This window comes from Leucoraja erinacea, chromosome 6, assembly GCF_028641065.1.
Source record: "Leucoraja erinacea ecotype New England chromosome 6, Leri_hhj_1, whole genome shotgun sequence".
Classification (NCBI taxonomy): Eukaryota; Metazoa; Chordata; class Chondrichthyes; order Rajiformes; family Rajidae; genus Leucoraja; species Leucoraja erinaceus.
Window position 1 is genome coordinate 81,034,939 of NC_073382.1, and position 19,550 is coordinate 81,054,488.

The 19,550-nt window shown below is 42.7% G+C and overlaps 1 protein-coding gene across 1 annotated transcript; it reads left to right on the forward strand.

Moving 5' to 3' along the window:
* Window positions 1-439: 439 nt before the first annotated feature.
* Window positions 440-1,716, forward strand: gja8b (gap junction protein alpha 8 paralog b). Its single transcript, XM_055637415.1, has one exon. It carries the CDS (start codon window positions 499-501, stop codon window positions 1,678-1,680), a length of 1,182 nt encoding a protein of 393 aa, XP_055493390.1. The 5' UTR covers window positions 440-498; the 3' UTR covers window positions 1,681-1,716.
* Window positions 1,717-19,550: the final 17,834 nt, after the last annotated feature.

Here is a 19,550-nt window from a genome sequence, read left to right on the forward strand (position 1 = left end):
CCGATGCTATTATTTGTGCTCTGCTCGGCCGTGGGACAGCATTTGGGATCAACGTGTCCACCCAAACCGGTTCGCGGGGTGCCAAAGGGGATTGGGCTGAAATAAGCGTCGCTTTGCCTCGGCAAGTTGCCAAATTAATGATACAAAATTTAAGTTTTAATAGATGTTTAAACGCGAGGTGTTAAGCTGCTAGTTGAGTGGAGGGGGGGTGGGGGGGGGATTGCTTTGGACATTAACCTGATGTCCCTTGGATATGGAAATGTCGGGATATTAAAATAGTTGATATATAACATTAGAAATCGTGCTCAATTGTCAGTGGATGGGAACAGAATGGAAAAAGTCGCTTGATGGTCAACATTGGAAATAGCGTTTATCTAAAGCAATCGGTCGATGCGTTATTTGGCGGTGCGCCCTAGTGAGGGATAGGTAGATCAAGTTCGCATCAGTTAAAAGTATTATTTTCCCGTTCCCCTGTTAAACAGGTAAATCCGCGAAAAGATGGGTGACTGGAGTTTCCTGGGAAACATTTTGGAAGAAGTTAACGAGCATTCTACGGTCATCGGGAGAGTATGGCTGACAGTTCTGTTCATCTTTCGCATCCTCATCCTTGGTACCGCTGCCGAGTTCGTGTGGGGGGATGAACAGTCAGACTTTGTGTGCAACACCCAGCAGCCGGGTTGCGAGAACGTGTGCTACGACCAAGCCTTCCCCATCTCCCACATCAGGCTGTGGGTCCTCCAGATCATTTTCGTCTCCACGCCGTCCCTGGTTTACGTTGGCCACGCGGTCCATCACGTCAGGATGGAGGAGAAGAGGAAAGAGAGGGAGGAAGACGTGAACAGGCAAGAGGTGAACGAGGAGAAACTGCCTTTAGCCCCAGACGAAGGCATCAAGGAGCCCACCAAAACAAACAAGAAGTTCCGCCTGGAGGGCACCTTACTTCGAACATACATCTGCCACATCATCTTCAAAACCATTTTTGAAGTTGGTTTTGTAGTTGGCCAGTATTTCCTCTATGGATTCCGCATTCTACCACTCTACCGCTGCGGTAGATGGCCTTGTCCCAACACCGTTGATTGTTTCGTGTCTAGACCAACCGAGAAGACAGTGTTTGTCATATTCATGTTGGCAGTCGCTTCGGTATCTCTCTTCTTGAATTTCATCGAAATAAGCCACCTGGGTTGGAAGAAGATCAGGTTTGCTTTTCGGAAGAATGGCCAGCAGCCGGTAGATTACCCGTCGCAGAAACTCTTCCACTCGATTAGCGTGTCTTCCGTACAGAAGGTGAGAGGTTATAAACTGCTCGAAGAAGATAAGCCGATGACCCACTTTTACCCAATGCCAGAGCCTGTCAATCCAGCTCCCTTAATCGGCTACCAAGAAAAAGTCAAGAGCGTTGAGCCAGTGGGAGATATGATTAAAGTCTACAACGAGACGTTGCTCACCTACGAACAGCAAGACGACGCGGAACCAGAACTCCAAGCTGGCGCAGAACCACAAGTGGACCCGGAATTTGTGGCGGAATCTGACCCTGCGCCTTTGGCAGAAGCGGAGGAAAACGGCGAGACCACGGAGCCGGAGCCACCGGCGGGAACGAGCGAAAGTCTACCAGCTACAAGACCCTTGAGCAGCTTAAGCAAAGCAAGTAGCCGAGCTCGGTCAGACGATTTAACAGTTTGAAGTAATATTAGGTGAAAAATTAAGCTTGAAAACGGAATATATAAAGTATAAAATTTCACCACTTATGGGGTACTTTGGAAAGTCTTGGTAGCAGATAACATTGGTATTCAATGTATTTTAAAATAATTTAATATTCAATCTGTCACTATCCTAAATTGGTTAAGCGGAAATAACAGATATTTATAGAGAAAGAGGATCCCGACATTCCAAGGTTCTTCTTTATTTAATATAAACATCTAAAACCTACATGAACTAACCATGCATTAATCTCCAGGTATTGGCTGCACTATGTCCAGACAAATGTGTACACAATTAATTGGTTTCAACAATAATGAAATATTTGGAATAATCACATGTTTCCAATCTCTGAAATTTAACTGTTAGACCCTTTCAATAAATTTTGACTCACAAATCCTGTCATTTCTCCAACTTTCCAAGTGATAGGGAAGTGGCTGGGAGGTGGTAGATGATATCTACTGGTGTTCAATCTTGCTCCATTTATAAGTAAAAATATTTTGGGGGGGGATTGAGACGTTATGGCACGTGTGCCTTTTTAAAAACCGAAACTTAGCCGCTGCAGGTTCTTAAATGCTGTACCTACATGGGTGAATGGTTATTAAATACATTGAAGTTTATCTTTTCAAGTTGTCCTCAAGGATGAATTGCAAAGTCATAAATATTTGAAGGCCACTAATCATACAACATCCATGAAGAACACAAGAACCAAAATGCCTAATATGGCATTGGGCTGATTAAACCAGGAAGATCAATCTGTGTAAATGCTTTTTTAAGTTTACAATCTGTAAAATACTTCAAAAGCCAAAATCCTAACACTTTGTAAGATCCTGAATGGGTTTGTTTTAATTTTTAAATGTGTGTAAATTTGTATGTTTTCATAAATCAAATTATGCTTCCCTGTATGGCTATGAATGTAATGTTCGAATACGACCAGTCAATTGTTGATTACTCAGCTTAAATTTATAATTTAATGTCACATACAATACCAGAGCTTCAAAGTTATTCAAGTTATTCAAAGTTCGAGGGGAAATCAAACACCCTTATAAAATCATTCAAAATTTCAATGCCCTGTGGACCATATTGTCAAAAGATTCCACTGGCATCAAAATCCCAAATCGTGTTTATTCCAGATAAGAGAACTGTTTGGAGGTAATATTCCACCTTCACCAAATGGTGTAGATGAGGACTTTCACTGAGAAATTAATTGTAGCAGATTACTTTTTTAAAAATGTGCACAACATTTAAACATACCAGCCACTTGAAAATACATTCCAAATATGTGATGCCAAAAAAATCAAATGCATGCAGTAGAATAAATGTAAAATAACAAAGATTGAGGCCATGGTCAAGTAATTTAACGGGTTTATGCAGTAGACTCTTTAAAGACGCAGAAAGTGTAGATATGTAGAATATTGAAATATATGGATTTTCAAGATATGAACACGAACTAAGAGAGATCACAGTTATGATTCTTTTGCAGGACTGAGTAAACCATTTTATAATTGTTTCTGAATTAGAAATGAAATATATTTCCGTTGCTTACTAATTCTCAACCGTAGAAGTAACCAGCAATATATCTGATTCACCAAATTCACTGCAGTAGTTGTGGAAATAAAATTGTGATAACTAAAGTTTTTCTTGGAATTTTGAGGAAAAAATATATTAATATGTTAATGCATTTTTGGTCTACTAACAACTGATCTTTAAATTAGCGTTTAGCTGATCACAGGAAAGACTGGAAAGTAGAGTACACCATGCATTCATCAATTCTTCTAGACAATAAATATTGCATTGCATACTTTTATGATGCATATAACAGATATCGTTAAAAAATGAAATACAACCTATCTACTGATAACAAAAGACTCACATATATAAGTTTTCACATGTGATATTTGGACATGTTGGACCATAGAACTCAGTCGATGAAACAATAACTTTGCAAATAAATGTACTTGTTTTGCACTAATTGTGGTGAATTTCATTTACAGATCTTTATTACCTTGCTTTGTTCAGTATTTCACATTAGTTTAATTTAAGAAAGGCTACATATATATATGTGTGTATCTATATACATACATACGTATATACACACAAACAAAAATATATATATACATACATGCATATACATATATATATATACACACACAGACTCGCCACTATCATTTTGAATCTGATACAAAATATAAACACGAACTACAAGGGATCTCAGTTTTGATTATTTTGCAGTACTGAGTAAACCACTTTATAATTGTTTCTTTACCACCACTTTCATTTTGAATCTGATGCAAAATGTATTTCTCATGAAAATCAACAATAAAGAATCACTTTTCTGGTTGTTTTCAGTAGTGACACGGGGAAATCTGAATGTTGAACATACCTTAGTTTGGATGAGGCATTCATAAGAAAGGAGAAAAAAAATCAACGGAGATTAATTTTTAATTATAATTTTTTTAAATAACAAATGTATTTACATGTTTTCCAGTGTCTCTTTTGAAAATTGTTTAAATCTTTTTATAGTATTTAAATATATTTCAAAGATTGTGTGAATGACAATCAGTAATTTTGGGGCGTGGTTTAATTAACTTTCAAAGCAGTTCTGGGAGCAGGATGCTTTACATCGCTCTAGATATTGTCAATTCAGAGTTGAACATGGTGACCAGGTTGAGACTCCGCATTGATGAGAGGTGGGAAGAACATGATGTAAAAGGCATGAGTAGTTCTCAACTCACTAGGGGTGGGAATGAACACATCTGATTGTGGCCAATGGTTATAGAGGCGGCACAGTGGCACAGTGGTAGAGTTGCTGCCTTCTAGCAGTTGCAGACCCACTGACCCGGGTTTGATCCCGACTTTGGGTACTGTCAGTACAGAGTTTGTACGTTCTCCCTGTGACCGCGTAGGTATTCTCCGAGATCTTTGGTTTCCTCCCACACTCCACATACGTACAGGTTTGTAGGTTAATTGGCTTGTGTTTGTATACTTGGTATAAGTGTAAATTGTCCCTACATTTAAGATAGTGATAATATGTGGGGATTGCTGGTCAGCGCGGACTCGGTGGGCTGAAGGGATTTTCAGTGCTGTATCTCTAATATAAAAAAGAAAACATATGTTTTTCACTATTAATGTAGGAAATATAATTTCAAGTTACAGATGATAGAAATCAAACTTTTCCTGAATCTGGAGGTGTGCGTTTTTACACTTCAATGCCTTTTGCCTGATGGGGGAGGGGAGAAGAGGGAGCGGCCAGGATGTGACACGTCCATGCTGCTAGCCTTGCTGAGGCAGCGTGAGGTATAAATGGAATCTATAGAAGGGAAGTTGGTTTGTGTGATATTCTGGGCTGCATCCAACATTCGCTGCAAGTTCATGTGGTCTTGGTTGGAGCTGTTCCCAAACAATGCTGTGATGCATCCTGATAAAAAGCTTTCTACGGCGCATCTGTAGAATTTGGTGAGAGTTCCTTCTTCCTCCCCCCACCCCCTCATGTCAGGTGCCCATTTGTTCTCGGTGACGCAGCCGGTCCGGTTCGGCCTGACCTTGTCCTCAGCCCATCTGAACCCCGAGGCTGTCCTCGGCCTGACTCCATGCAAGGCTCCATCTCGACCTCGGGGCTCCTTCCTCACCCATCTTGATTCGACCACCTCGCTCCATGCCTGCTTCACTGTAAGCCGCAGTGGTCAAGTTCGGCCTGCTCCCCGGGAGTGTCCAAACCTGCGGGGTGCGTCCCTGCCCTCTGCCCACTGGGAGTGTCCCGGTCCACTGCTCGCCAGGAGTGTATAAAGAAAGAAGGATAGAATGGGTGGATGGTTCTCAAAAATTACAGCAGAACCGTGATCAGTTGAGCAAGTGGGCTGAGGAATTTAATGCAGTTAAGTGCGACGTGTTGCATTTCGGGAAGTCAAACCTGTGCCGAACCACAACAGTGAATGGCAGGGCCGTGCGGAGTATTATAGACCAGAGGAATCTAGGACTGCAGTGACATAGTTCCTTGAAAGTAGCATCACAGGTAGATAGGGTGGTGAAGTAGGCTTTTGGTACATTCGCATTCATCCATCAAGGTATTGAGAAGTTGGGATGTTATATAATTGTACAAGACATCAGTGAGGTCATAGTGTGTTCAGTTTTGGTCACTCTGCTATAGAAAAGATATTGTTCAATTGGAAACAGAGCAGACAAGATTTACAAGGACGTTGCCAGTACTTGAGGGCCTTAACTAGGAAGAGGTTGGGCAGGCTAGGACTTTATTCCTGGGAAGGTAATGGAGATATACTGGAGGGTTCATCTGCTGAGGTGGTATAGGTGGAGCTGAGAAATCAAAAAGGCACTCTAGTTTGATTGAATTATAGGCCCCCCAATAGCAAGCGGGAGATAGAAGAACAGATATGTAGACATTTTACCAAAATATGTCAAAGCAACAGCAACAAATCTTTGTGGGTGATTTTAACTTTCCCAACATTGACTGGGACGTGCTCAGTGCCTAAGGCGTTTACGCAGGGCAGAATTTGTGAGGTATATCTAAGCGGGCTTCGTGAAACAGTGTTTGGATAGTCCAATCTGAGAAGGGAACATTTTGGACTTTGTGTTGGGAAATGAGCCTAGCCAATTGAACATTGTTAAGAGTTGATAATCATTTTGGGATAGTGATCACAACTCCATAAGTTTTAAGATAGTTCTGAAGAGAGAGCTGACTGGACCTTGGGGGAAGATGCTAATCTGGAGTACAGCTCGTGAAATTACTCTGGTGACAAATAGTATTGGATAAGTCCACATGTGGGAGTTGTTTAAAGGCCATTTAATCGTTGTGCAGCACTGGCATTTTCCAGTAAGCAGGAGGGATGGCAAAGTAAGGATACCTTCAATAACCAGATAGGTTGTAATTTGGTCAAAATGAAATAGAAAATGCATGCAAGGTTTACGAGGTTGGAAGCCAACAGGGCATTTTAAAGAATATAAAGAAAAGAAGAAATACATTGTGGGCGATTAGAAGGGCCAAAAAGGGCCACAAAATGGCTTGTCAGATTAAATAAAATCCCAAAGCCTATTCTACCTACATTAAAAACAAGATGATAACCAGGGAGAAGGTAGGACTGCTCAAGGATAAAGGAGTGTGCTTAGATGCTTGTGGATGCAGGCAATGTATCAAACAAGTGCTTTGCATCTATTTTTACGAAGGAGAAGACAAGGACGACAATTAGATCAATGTGGAGAATACTAGCATAGAAAGGCAATTTGAGATTAAGAAAGAAGAGGTGTTGGGGCTCTTGTAGAGCATTAAGATGGATAAATACCAGGACGTTGGAATTTATCCCAGGTAATTGAGAAAGACACGAGAGGAGATGATGGAATCCTTGATGAAGATCTTTGCATCTTCGCCAGCCACAAGCGAGATCCCGGAAGACTGGAGAGGAGCTAATGTTGCTCCTTTATTCAAGAAGGAAAGTAGAGTGAATCTAGAGATTGAAGGCTGGTTACTCCCATGTCAGTGACAGGGAAACTATTGGAGTGGATTCTTTGGGATTGAATTTACTCCCATTTGGAAGAGAATTGGTTAATTAGGGACAGTGAAACATGGCTTTGTACATGGCAGCTCATGTTTTACTAAGTTTATCATATTTTTGAGGAGGTGTCAAAGGTGATGGACTTTGTCCATTGATTTATTAAGGCATTTGATAAAGTCCTTCATGGTAGGCTGATCCAGAAAATTAAGATGCATGGAATTACTAATGACTTGGTCTTATGGATTCAGGACTGACTTACTGATAGACGACAGTGGGTTGTGATGGAAGGAAAATATTCAAACTGAAAGTCTGACCAGTGGAGTTCTGTAGGGATCTGCGCCAAGACCACTGCTGTTTGTGGTATATCTTAATGACTAGTAAATTTGCAGATGATAAAAAGATTGCTGAGGTCACAGGCTGTCAAAGTAGACAGCCTCAGAATATAGTTCAGCCTCAGAAATGTGCAGAGAAAGGGTAGATGGAGTTTAATCCAAGCAATTTAAGCTGTTGTACTTTGGGAGGTCAAATGTAAAGGGAAAATATACAATTAATGGCAATGACCCTTAACAGCATTGAGGTATAGAGGGATTATGGGGTCTAAGTAAATATAACTCCTTGAAAATGGCCACATCAGTAGATAGAGTCGTAAAGAAGGCATATGGTATGCTTACTTTCATACAGTAGGTTGGAGCATTCAGTATAAGAGTCAGGAGATCATGGTGTAACCTTATAGGACTACCTTTGGAGTATTGTGTTCATTTTTAGTTGTCCCATGACAGGAAAGACGTGGAAGCTTTGGGAAGGGTGCAGAGGAGGTTTGCCACATTGATGACTGGATTAGGGGTATTCGCAGCAGGGAGACGTTGGACAGAAGATAGACACAAAATGCTGGAGTAATTCAGCAGGACAGGTAGCATCTCTGGATAGAAGGAATGGATGATGTTTCGGATCGAGACCTTTCTTCGGACTTTGTCAGTCTGAAGAAAGGTCTCGACCCAAAACATCACCCATTCCTTCTATCCAGAGAGATCCAGAGATCCCGTTCAGCGTTTTGTATCCATCGTCAATGTAAACGACGATGAATATGCTTCTTCTTACATATTGGACAGAGTTGGACTGTTTTCTTTAGAATACCGGAAGTTGGGGGATTACCAGATAGAAATATATAATATTATGAGCAGCAGAGATGGATAGACAGCCAGAATCTTTTCCCCATGATGGAATAATAACACATGAACATAAGGTGTGAAGGGCAAAGTTTCAAGGAAATGTGCAGGACAATTTTCATATTTGGTGAGTGCCTTTGTGGTGGTGGAGGCAGATACAATAGCGGCTTTGAAAAAAGGTGGAAGTTGATAAATAAAGAAACAAACAGAAGGAAAGAAGGATGAGAAAGGATAATGGAAAGAAATGTTGATACGGTGAGAAAAAGGTAGCATGGGATGGATTGGATGGAGAAATTAGGAAAGGAAAATGAAGTAGAAATTATTGAAGAAAACGGGAAGAAACATTGTTTGGAAGACGGAAAAGAAGAGAAAGACGAGGAAAAGAAGAAACGATGAATGAATGAGGAAACGAAAATTGAATGAATGAGAAGTAAATGCAAAATAACAACAATAAAGAATTGCAGCAAGGAAAGAAAGAGAAGTAAAGAAACAAGAGAAAAATGACAGGTGAGAAGTAAGAGAGACACAAAAGATAAAAGAAGAAAGTGAATGATAAAGGAAAATAAATATAGAAATAAAAAAATAAGAATAAACAAAAAGAAAGGAAACTGATAGCAGGAAAACTAGAACAGTAAAAAGTGCAATAAAAATAGATAGAGTGGAAACAAATCAAAAGACTATAATAGAATATAGAACAGTACAGCACAGAACAGGCCCTTCGGCCCACAATGTCTATACTGGACATGTTGCCAAGACCATCCAATATCTCCCTGGACATAAGCCATATCCCTCCATGCCCTGCATATCCATGTACCTATCCAAAGGTCTCTTAAATGACACTATTGTATCTGTCTCAACCACCAACCCCATTAGTGTGTTCGAGGCACTCACTACATTCTGTGAAAAAAAGTTGCCCCTCACATCTGCTTTGAACTTGCTCCTTTCACCTTAAAGCTATGCCCACTAGTGTTTGATTTTTCCATCCTAGGAAATGGTTCTGACTCTCTACCTTATCTGTGCTTGTCATAATTTTATATACTTCTATCAGGTCTCTCTGCAATCTCCAGCGTTCGAGAGAAAACAATCCAAGCCTGCCTAACTTCTCCCTGTAGCTCATACCGTCTAATCCAGGCATCACTCTGGTAAAGGCATCATTCTGATAATAATGGATGCTTGTCATAGGCAGAGATATTTATTGTGGGAGTTGGAACATTTTAATGTAGACACAAAATGCTGGAGTAACTCAGCGGTTGAGGCAGAATCTCTGGAGAGAAGGAATGGGCGACTTTTCGGGTCGAGATCCTTCTGCTGAATGATCTGACACATTAGTTAAGGCTGGGTTTATTATAATTGGAATTAAACAAATTGATCCAGTCAAGGGAACAAACTCACAAGGGCCAGGTGCTGCCACCTACTGAGGAAACAGGGTAACTGCCGGGGTGCAAGTGAGGTTAAAAACAATGGGGATCAGACTGCCTTACCTCAAAGAGGTGAGACACTGCTGGGTGCTCTGTTTTACAGAGACATTGCTCACACCTGACATACCTGACCTTGCCTTTCAGCCCGATGGGCTTCTCACTAGTCATTGGGCAATGTTAGAGGCTTTCTAATCAATATCTCGTGGTATGTTGGAAAGAACGGCAGATGCTGGTATTCCATAGATGGACCCAAAATGCTGGAATAACTCAGCTGGGCAAGGCAGCATCTCTAGATAGAAGGTATGGATGACCACCAGGGGCTCCGGGGAGATGGCAGCCTTGCCGGCAGTCTGTTCATTTTTTCTTTCTTTTGTTATTTTTAATTTGTTAAAAGTTTTGTTTTAATGTTCTTCGGTTTGTTTTATGTGGGGGGAGAGGGTCGGGGGAATTTTTTTTTTCAAGTTCCTACCTTCCCGGAGATGTGATCAATTTTCGGATCACATTCTCCGGGCTCTGCGGCCTACCATCGCTGGAGCTTGGAGCCGCCTCGGACTGTCGTGAGCCCCACCGCGGTGCATGGACTTAACATCGGAGCGGATCCCTTGCATGGGATCGCTCCCACTGCGACCACCGTGGACTTACCAACAAGGGCTCGCAGTCTGAGTCTGGAGCTCCAACGTCGCAGAATGTTCACCAGCTCCGATGCGAGGTTTGATTGCCCGGCGCGGGGGAACTGACAATCCCCCCGACACGGGAGCGGATCACCTCGACTCGGAGGGCCTGAAATGCTGCTGGCTACGGGAGTCAAGATCATCCCATCAACGGAGGGCTCGAGGCCCCCGACCGACGAAGAACAAAGAGAAGAGGAATGAACTTTATTTCACCTTCCATCACAGTGAGGAATGTGTAGGAGTCACTGTGTTGGATGTTCATGTTAAAATGTGTTTTTGAGTGATATGTTGCTTTTAATTGTATGACTGACCTGGCCAATGAAATTTTTCATATGTTGCAAAACGTACTTTGCGAATAAAGTGTGATTCTGATTCTGATGACGTTTCGGGTCGAGACCCTTCTTCAGACTCTATGTGAATACCTGTTGGTGTCAAGTCAAGTCAAGTCAAGTCAAGTTTATTTGTCACATACACATACGAGATGTGCAGTGAAATGAAAGTGGCAATGCTCGCGGACTTTTGTGCAAAAGACAAACAACAAAACAACCAAACAAATTATAAACACAATCATAACACACATTCTTTTACATAATAAATAATGGAAGGAAAAAACGTTCAGTAGAGTAGAGTAGACTGTTCAGACGTAACAGTCCTGGGGAGCTCATGCTGGAATATCTGACTGTGAAGTGCCGTTGCTACTACCTGCCAAGGGAATTCACATCAGCTATCGTGACAGCAGTCTACATTCCCCACCCCCCCCCCCCCCCCCTCGCATGCAGACATCAAGCTTTTTCTGAGCGAACTATACTCCACTATCAACAGCCTCGAGATGAAACACCCCAGAAGCCCTGGTCGTTGTAGGCGGCGTCTTCAATCAGGCCAACCTCAGGAGCGTACTACTAAAGTACCACCAGCATGCCTCTTGTCCCACCAGGGGCCAGAACACCCTTGACCACTGCTAACATCAAAAAACAATGCCGACCGCTCTGTCCTTCAACTACATTTCATGAGATCTGATCACGTAGCTGTGATTGTGCTCCCTGCCTGCAAACAAAAAGTGAAGCAGGAGTATCTGGTACAGAGAGTGGTGAAATGTTGGTCAACGGACATGGGTGACATCTACGCGGCTGCTTTGAATCAGTGGACTGGTCCATATTCAGGAATTCCGCAGCTAACCTGAATGAATGGACCACTGCCTTGACTGAATTCACCAGCCCTGTGTGCCAATCCGAGTGTTCCCCAAACGGAAACCACGGATGAACCGTGAGGTACATTCACGAGTGAAGGCCAGGTCCACTGTATACAAATCAAACGATCCCGAGCGATACAAGGAGGCCCACTATGATCTCCGAATAGTCATCAAGGATGCCAGGAGACAATACCGGGACAAACCTGAGTCCCAGTATAATCATTCTGACATGGAAAATGTGGCAAGTTCTGAAGGTTATAACTGGTTGTGAACTGAAGTCAGATGATAGTGCGGCGTAATCTGATGAACTTAATGCTTTCTAATCTTGCTGTGAGCAGAAGGCCAAGGGGCGATGACATGCATCCCATCACACTTGAGTGTGCCTCTTCCTAGGGTCACAGAGGTTAGATCGGCCTTCCTGAGGGCGAACTCACAGAGAGCGGCTGGCCCAGATGGAGTCCCTGGCCACGTCCTTAGAAGCTGCATGGACCAACTAGCGGCTGTGTACATAGACATCATTAATCTCTCCTTACTTCGTTCTGAGATGCCCACCTGCTTCAAGAAGTCCACTATCATCCCGGTGCCAAAGAAAAGCAAGATCTCAAGCCTTATCCACCGGGTGGCGCCAGCAATGGCTGCCTCGCCAACAGTCTGTCTGTCCCTTCCTTCTTTGTGTTTTAATTATGCGCGTTAAATGTATGTTTTTAGTGTTCTTTAGCTTGTATTATGTGGGGGGTGAGGAGGGGGAGTTGGAGGAAACTTTATCTAATCTCTTACCTCGACGGAGATGCAATTTATTCCCATATCATATCTCCATCCGCACTGCGTCCTAACATCGTGGTGTTGGCGGACTTTGCTGGAGACCGATTTTGAGAGCTCCACCGTGGGTGCCTGCGGACTTAACATCACGGAGCTTGTGATCCCTTTGCCAGTGCTTGCGGACTTTAACATTGCCGAGCCCACAGTCTCTGGTCAGAGACCGATTTTGGGAACTCCAATACGCAGGAGCTTCGACCGCCCCGACGCGGGAGCTTCGATTGCCCCAACACCAAGGCTTCGACCGTAGGCTGTGGGAGCTTCGATCGCCCCGACGGATGGTTCGACTGCCCCGACCAAGGGAGAATAAAAGAGGAAGGAGATTGGACCTTCCATCACAGTGAGGAATGTGGGGAATCCGCTGTGGTGAATGTTTATGTTAACTTTTATGAAGTTGTGTGTTTTATTGTTTTTTTTTGTATGGCTATATGGTAACCTGCATATCACTGTACCTTAATTGGTACATGTGACAATAAAAGACCTTTGAAACCTTTAATGACTATCAACCAGTGGCCTTGACATCTATCATCCTGAAATGCTTTGAGAAGATAGTTATGGAACATATTAAATCCAGCCTACCAAGCAGAATTGACCCACTGCAGTTCACCTACCACCACAACAGGTCAACGGACGATGCCATCACCATGGCCCAACACTCATCCCTGGAACATCGCTCCCATCCAAGTTCATCACCAAACTCATGGAATTTGGAGTTAGAACTCATCTCTACAACTGGATCCTCGACTTCCTGACCAACAGACCCCAATCAGTGAGGATAGAGGACAAATCATCCTCTACAATCTTTAACACTGGTGCTCTGCAAGGATGTGTTCACAGCCCCCTTCTTTACTCCTTGTACAGCCAAGTACAAATCTAATTCAATTTACAAATTCACAGACGACACCACCATTGTGGGCAGGATATCAAATAATGATGATATGGAGTACAGGAAGGAGGTCCAGAACCTTGTGACCTGGTGTTGAGACAACAACCTTTCTCTCAATGTCAGCATGACAATGGAGATAGTGATGGATTTCAGGAAGTGAAGCGGTTCACATACCCCAGTTTGCATTGATGGCACCAAAGTAGAGATGGTTGAAAACGTCTAATTCCTTGGAGTCAATATCACCAACAACGTCTCTTGGATCACCCATATTGAAGCAACCACCCAGAACGCACACAGCGCCTCAACTTCCTTAGAAGGCTTAGGAAGTTCAGCATGTCCCCAACAACTCTCACCAACTTCTACAGATGCGCCATAGAAAGCATTTTATCAGGATGCATCACAGCATATTTTGGGAACAGCTCCATCCAAAACCACAAGAAGTTGCAGACACAGCCCAGAGTATCACACAAACCAACCTCCCTTTCATTTACTCCATTTATACCTCACGCTGCCTTGGCAAGGCCAGCAGCATAATCAAGGACGAGTCGCACCCTGGCCACTCTCTCTTCTCCCCTCTTCACAGCTGTTATCAGGCATTATACCATTATATCAACAAATAGAAAGCCGTATTAAGCTACTATCTACCTCATTGAAGATCCTCGGACTATGTTTGATCTGACTTTACAGCACTTAATCTTGCACTAAACATAATTTGCTTTAATATGTATCAGTACACTGTGGATGGCCCGATTGTAATCATGTATTGTCTTTCTGCTGACTGGATAGCATGCAACAAAAGCTTTCACTGTACCTCGGTACATGTGACAATAAACGAAATTGAACTAAACTAAATTTTATCTTCTGTCAGAATTTGCCATGGGATGAAAGCCATTTCGAGGTATAGTTACATAGCATGGAAACAGGCCGCTTGGCCCAACTTGCCCATGCTGACCGAGATGCCCCATTTACACTAGCCCTACCTTCCTGCATTTGGCCCATGTCCCTCTAAATCTTTCCTGTCCATTGTACCTGGCCAAACACGTATTAAGTATTGTTATACGTGCCCCAATTACCTCTGGCAGCTCATTCCATATACCTACCACCCTCGATGTGAAAACATTCCCCCTTAGGCCCCTATGAAATCTTTCACCTCTCACTATAAACCTATTTTGTCTCGATCTTGATACACCAACTCTGTTTGAGACTGTGCATCTACCCTATCTATTCCCAACATCATCTTATACACCTCTATCAGGTCACCTCTCATCCTCCTGCACTTCAAGGAATAGTGCTAGCCTACCCAACTTCTTGTGACAGCTCAGGGCCCCAATTCCTGGCAACATGCTCGTTAAAAAAATGTCTCCCCGCCTTGGTATTGAACCCTGGTCTCCCGTGTGACAGGCCTGGACACTAACCACTAACTAACGAGGAACTAACTCTGGAGAACAGTACAGTTAATAATTGCAAACCTACTGATATTGCACGGTCAGCATGGACAAGCTCATTCGGGCATGTGGGACTAGTGTAGATGGGGCATGTTAGTTGGTGTGGGCAAGTTGGGCCGAAGGGCCCTTTTCCACACTATCACTCTATGACTCTATTCAAAATGGAACACCTCGAGATTCATTCTGAATTCAGAGTGCTGTTAACATGGCAATGCAGTAGACAATTTACAAACTGCTGCCAGTCTGGAAGCCATTTGGATAGGTTGATTGCTTTGATTTTTTTGTAGATATGATTATATCAGTGGCCTTATCACCTTGTATAGATTTTATGGGGAATCTGGATGAGTACCTCCAATGCAGTTCCATAATGCCCAATTACTTCTGGCAACTGTGATCATCCAAGTTTCTGATACACAAAACTTATTTTTGCAGTAGGTGAGAGCCAAGTGGGTCAAATTTCACAGAAATGAACTTGCATGCTAATTTATATGGTTAACTTTCCCAAACGCTTGATCATTTGAACTATTGACACAAAACAGCAGAAATGATTTCACATTTAGAGTCATAAAATCATACAGCATGGAAACAGGCCCTACAGCCCAACTTGTCCACACCGACCTACATGCCCCATCTACACTAGTCCCACCTGCCCGCATGAGCTTGTCCATGCTGACTGTGCAATATCAGTAGGTTCGCAATCTCAGCCTGCATTTGGCACATGTCCTTCTCAGCATATCCTATCAATATTTCCCCTTAACTGAGTATGAACGTGTGCTTATCACTACATTGGGATATGGTTTTTATTAGGATGCAGGCTTTTTTTATAAGAACCTTGAGATGTGTGGTTCCCTCAAATGTACTTCATAATTTTTGGACACAGAGTGGTTACATCATGGAAAGCAGCCAATTGGCATATCAATTAAAAGAGATTGTCTCATTTCTCCGCTTTCATTCCACATCTCTACAAAAGCCCCTTTTGGAATCTGTCGCTTGCCAACGGTTCCACGCTTGCCAACGGTTTCCAGATCCTCACCACATACTGCACAGGTAAATGTTCCTCTGGTTATTCTTGTTGCTTTTGCCACACAATTTCATTTTACATCACTTAGTTCTTGACCCACTGCCAATGGAAACAATTTCTCTCTACTGTTTCATGACTACAAATAGATCTCCCCGATCTCTTCAGAACTCTCTGCAGCCTTCTTGGTTCCAAGAACATTCCATATTCTCCATAACTAATAACTGTCCCTCCATCCTAGAATAATTATAAGAAATCTTTTACCTGATTTACTGCAATTGGAGGACTTTGGGATTGCGAGAACATTTACAAAAACACAAAATATATTCCAATTGTGCTTTAATACTACAGGTATTTTGATACAGATAAAATGTTTGGCTATGACATTACATTACGATTGAACAAAATATTTAAACTGCATGTTAACTCATTGCAATAAACTACATACTAACTTGAAGTGTGTGAAAACTTCCTTTAAATTGCAGTATATTAGCTATATATATTTGCTGTTTTTAAAGGGTTTAAAATGATTTGATTTAAAGCTGTACAAATCAAAGAGAAAATCTGCAGTGTGGAAAACTGGATATATATTCAGAGAATATAATGGAATAAGAAATGGTCTAGGAGAAATAAAATAGGAAAAATCTTGGTGGGTGGTAAAAATATATAATTTTTAAAGGGCAAGATTTTTTTAAGCAATAATGGATCAGGTAAAAGAATGAACATTCCGAATGGATAAAGTAGAGAGAGGAAATAATGAATGAGAACTAGAAGGTATGTTATGTTTGTCAGCTAAATAACTCTAATGAAAACTTGTAAGCTGAGAAAGAAAGTTAAAAGGAAGATATAATGTGCAAAAAACGACCATCAGAAGAGAACACCCAACATATAAGTTAATCTAAAACATTTATTTTGGCATGTTTAGCTTGGTTTAGCGTTACGGATCCAGGCCCTTCAGCCCACCGAGTCCGCAACGGCCAGCGATCACCGCACTTGAACACTATCCTGCACTCTGGACAATTTTTAAGCCAATTAACTCTCAAACCTGTATGTCTTTGGAGTATGGGAGTAACCTGAACTTCTCGGAGAAAACCCATACAGGTCACAGGGAGAATGTACAAACTCCGTACAGACAAGCACCGTTAGCCAGGATTGTACCCAGATCTCTGGCGCTGCAAGCGCTGTAAGGCAGCAACTCTACTGCTGTGCCACCGTGCCGCCCATGTAATGTCACAAAGAGATGGGTGGCACCAATTAAGGGCAGAGAGTATAATGCAAGGATAGCGGCAGAATACATAGTTGAATGGCCACGTTACCTTTGTCTTAAACAAGATGTTGCCATCATCTCAGTGGAGGGGGGGTGGTGGAGGAAATGTGTGGAATAAAAATTCACACAAGAAAGTTGAAAAGCAAATGAATTACAGATGCTAGAAATCTGAATGAAAAGCTTCAGCCAACATAAAATGTAGTCTATATGAACATGAGCAAGACCTTTCTTCTTCTTCTGTCGTATGTCTTTTAGACCTGCAGCTCAGTTGAGGCGAGCCAGGCCAACGTGCCATCGTCCAGGTCAATCAGACCTCGTTCACCATTCGGTGGCCGGTGTTTGGGGCAACTGGTGACTATGTGCTCCACTGTCTGTGTTGGGTCCCCACACTCGCAGGAGGCGCTGTCCACGAGGCCCCACCTTTTCATCGCTACTTCATAGCATCTGACGCCTGTCCTCAAACGGTTGAGGGTTGTCCACTGCTTTCGGGGCACCTCAAGTCACGACGCCCCTTTGCCACGCAAGCCCAAGAGCTGCTCTGCACAACACCGGCTGACACTTCCAAGGCTGCCTGGGTAAAGCAAGACCTTTGAGAAGGTTCCATATGGTAAGCAGCTTTAGTAGATTAGTAGTTTAACTTTACGTTTAGTAGTTTACCCAACAGTTTCATGCTGCTTCTATAACAAGAAAAAACATGTTAACATTTCAGGTCAATGATCCTTCATCAGGTTATAGGTTTCGTCAGAAGGGTAATTGACCTGAAACCAAGTCTGTTCCAAGTGCCTGGCTTCATGAAGCATACCACTGGTGACAGGTCTCCAATTTGATAGAAACCCTTCTACTGTCACCCTCTGCTTCCTATCATGAGACCAATTCTGTATCCAGTTGGCTAGCTCTCCCCGGACCCCATGCAATCTAACCTTCCAAAGCTGCCGACCATTTGGAACCTTCCCAAAGGTCTTGCTTGTGACCAAATAAACTACATTTGATGCCCCTGCCCCTTTCAAACATATTGGTTGCTTCAGAAAAATAAAATTTGTGAGATATACGATCTCTACGCACAAAACCATGTTGACCATCCCTAATCAACCTCTGGCTTTCCAAATGCATGCATATCTTATACCATAGATCATTTTCAGTAACTTCCCCATCACAGATATTAGGCTTACTGGTCCTTGTTCCCAGTTTTTTTCTTTTCAGCCTTTCTTGCATAGAGGGACAGCATTAGGCACCCTCCAGTCTTCCGGTAGCTCACCTGTGTCTAATGATGATTCATATATTCAGCCAGAACTCCTGCAATTCCTTTCCACAGTTCCCTCGGATCTACGTATCTGATCATTCCAGGAATTTACAGTACCTTCATCCTTCTTAGGACATCTCCATTAACTTAACCATCTTCCCTTGTCTTCATGTTAGATCCACGCATAGATGACCAATTTAGTTTCTCAGGGGCCTTATTTTCTCCCTAGTTACCCTTTCACCCTTAAGATACATGAATTATCTTTGGATTCATCTTAACCTTATCTGCCAGAGCTATCTCATGCCCCTTATTTACCCTCCTTATTTCCCTCTTAAGTAAGCTCCTGCGTCCCCTAAACTCTTCTAGGGACAGAAGATCACAATTGCGCACACCTGACTTAGAAACATAGAAACATAGAAACATAGAAATTAGGTGCAGGAGTAGGCCATTCGGCCCTTCGAGCCTGCACCGCCATTCAATATGATCATGGCTGATCATCCAACTCAGTATCCCGTACCTGCCTTCTCTCCATACCCCCTGATCCCCTTAGCCACAAGGGCCACATCTAACTCACTCTTAAATATAGCCAATGAACTGGCATCTACTACCCTCTGTGGCAGAGAGTTCCAGAGATTCACCACTCTGTGAAAAAAGTTCTTCTCATCTCGGTTTTAAAGGATTTCCCCTTTATCCTTAAGCTGTGACCCCTTGTCCTGGACTTCCCTAACATCGGGAACAATCTTCCTGCATCTAGCCTGTCCAACCCCTTAAGAATTTTGTAAGTTTCTATAAGATCCCCTCTCAATCTTCTAAATTCTAGAGAGTATAAACCAAGTCTATCCAGTCTTTCTTCATAAGACAGTCCCATCCCAGGAATCAGTCTTGAACCGTCTCTGCACTCCCTCTATTAATGTCCTTCCTCAGATTTGGAGACCAAAACTGTACGCAATACTCCAGGTGTGGTCTCACCAAGACCCTGTACAACAGGCAGTAGAACCTCCCTGCTCCTATACTCAAATCCTTTTGCAATAAAAGCCAACATACCATTCGCTTTCTTCACTGCCTGCCGTACCTGCATGCCTACTTTCAATGACTGGTGTACCATGACACCCAGGTCTCGCTGCATCTCCCCTTTTCCTAGTCGGCCACCATTTAGATAATAGTCTGCTTTCCTCTTTTTTTGCCACCAAAATGGATAACCTCACATTTATCCACATTATGTGTCTTCATTTTTT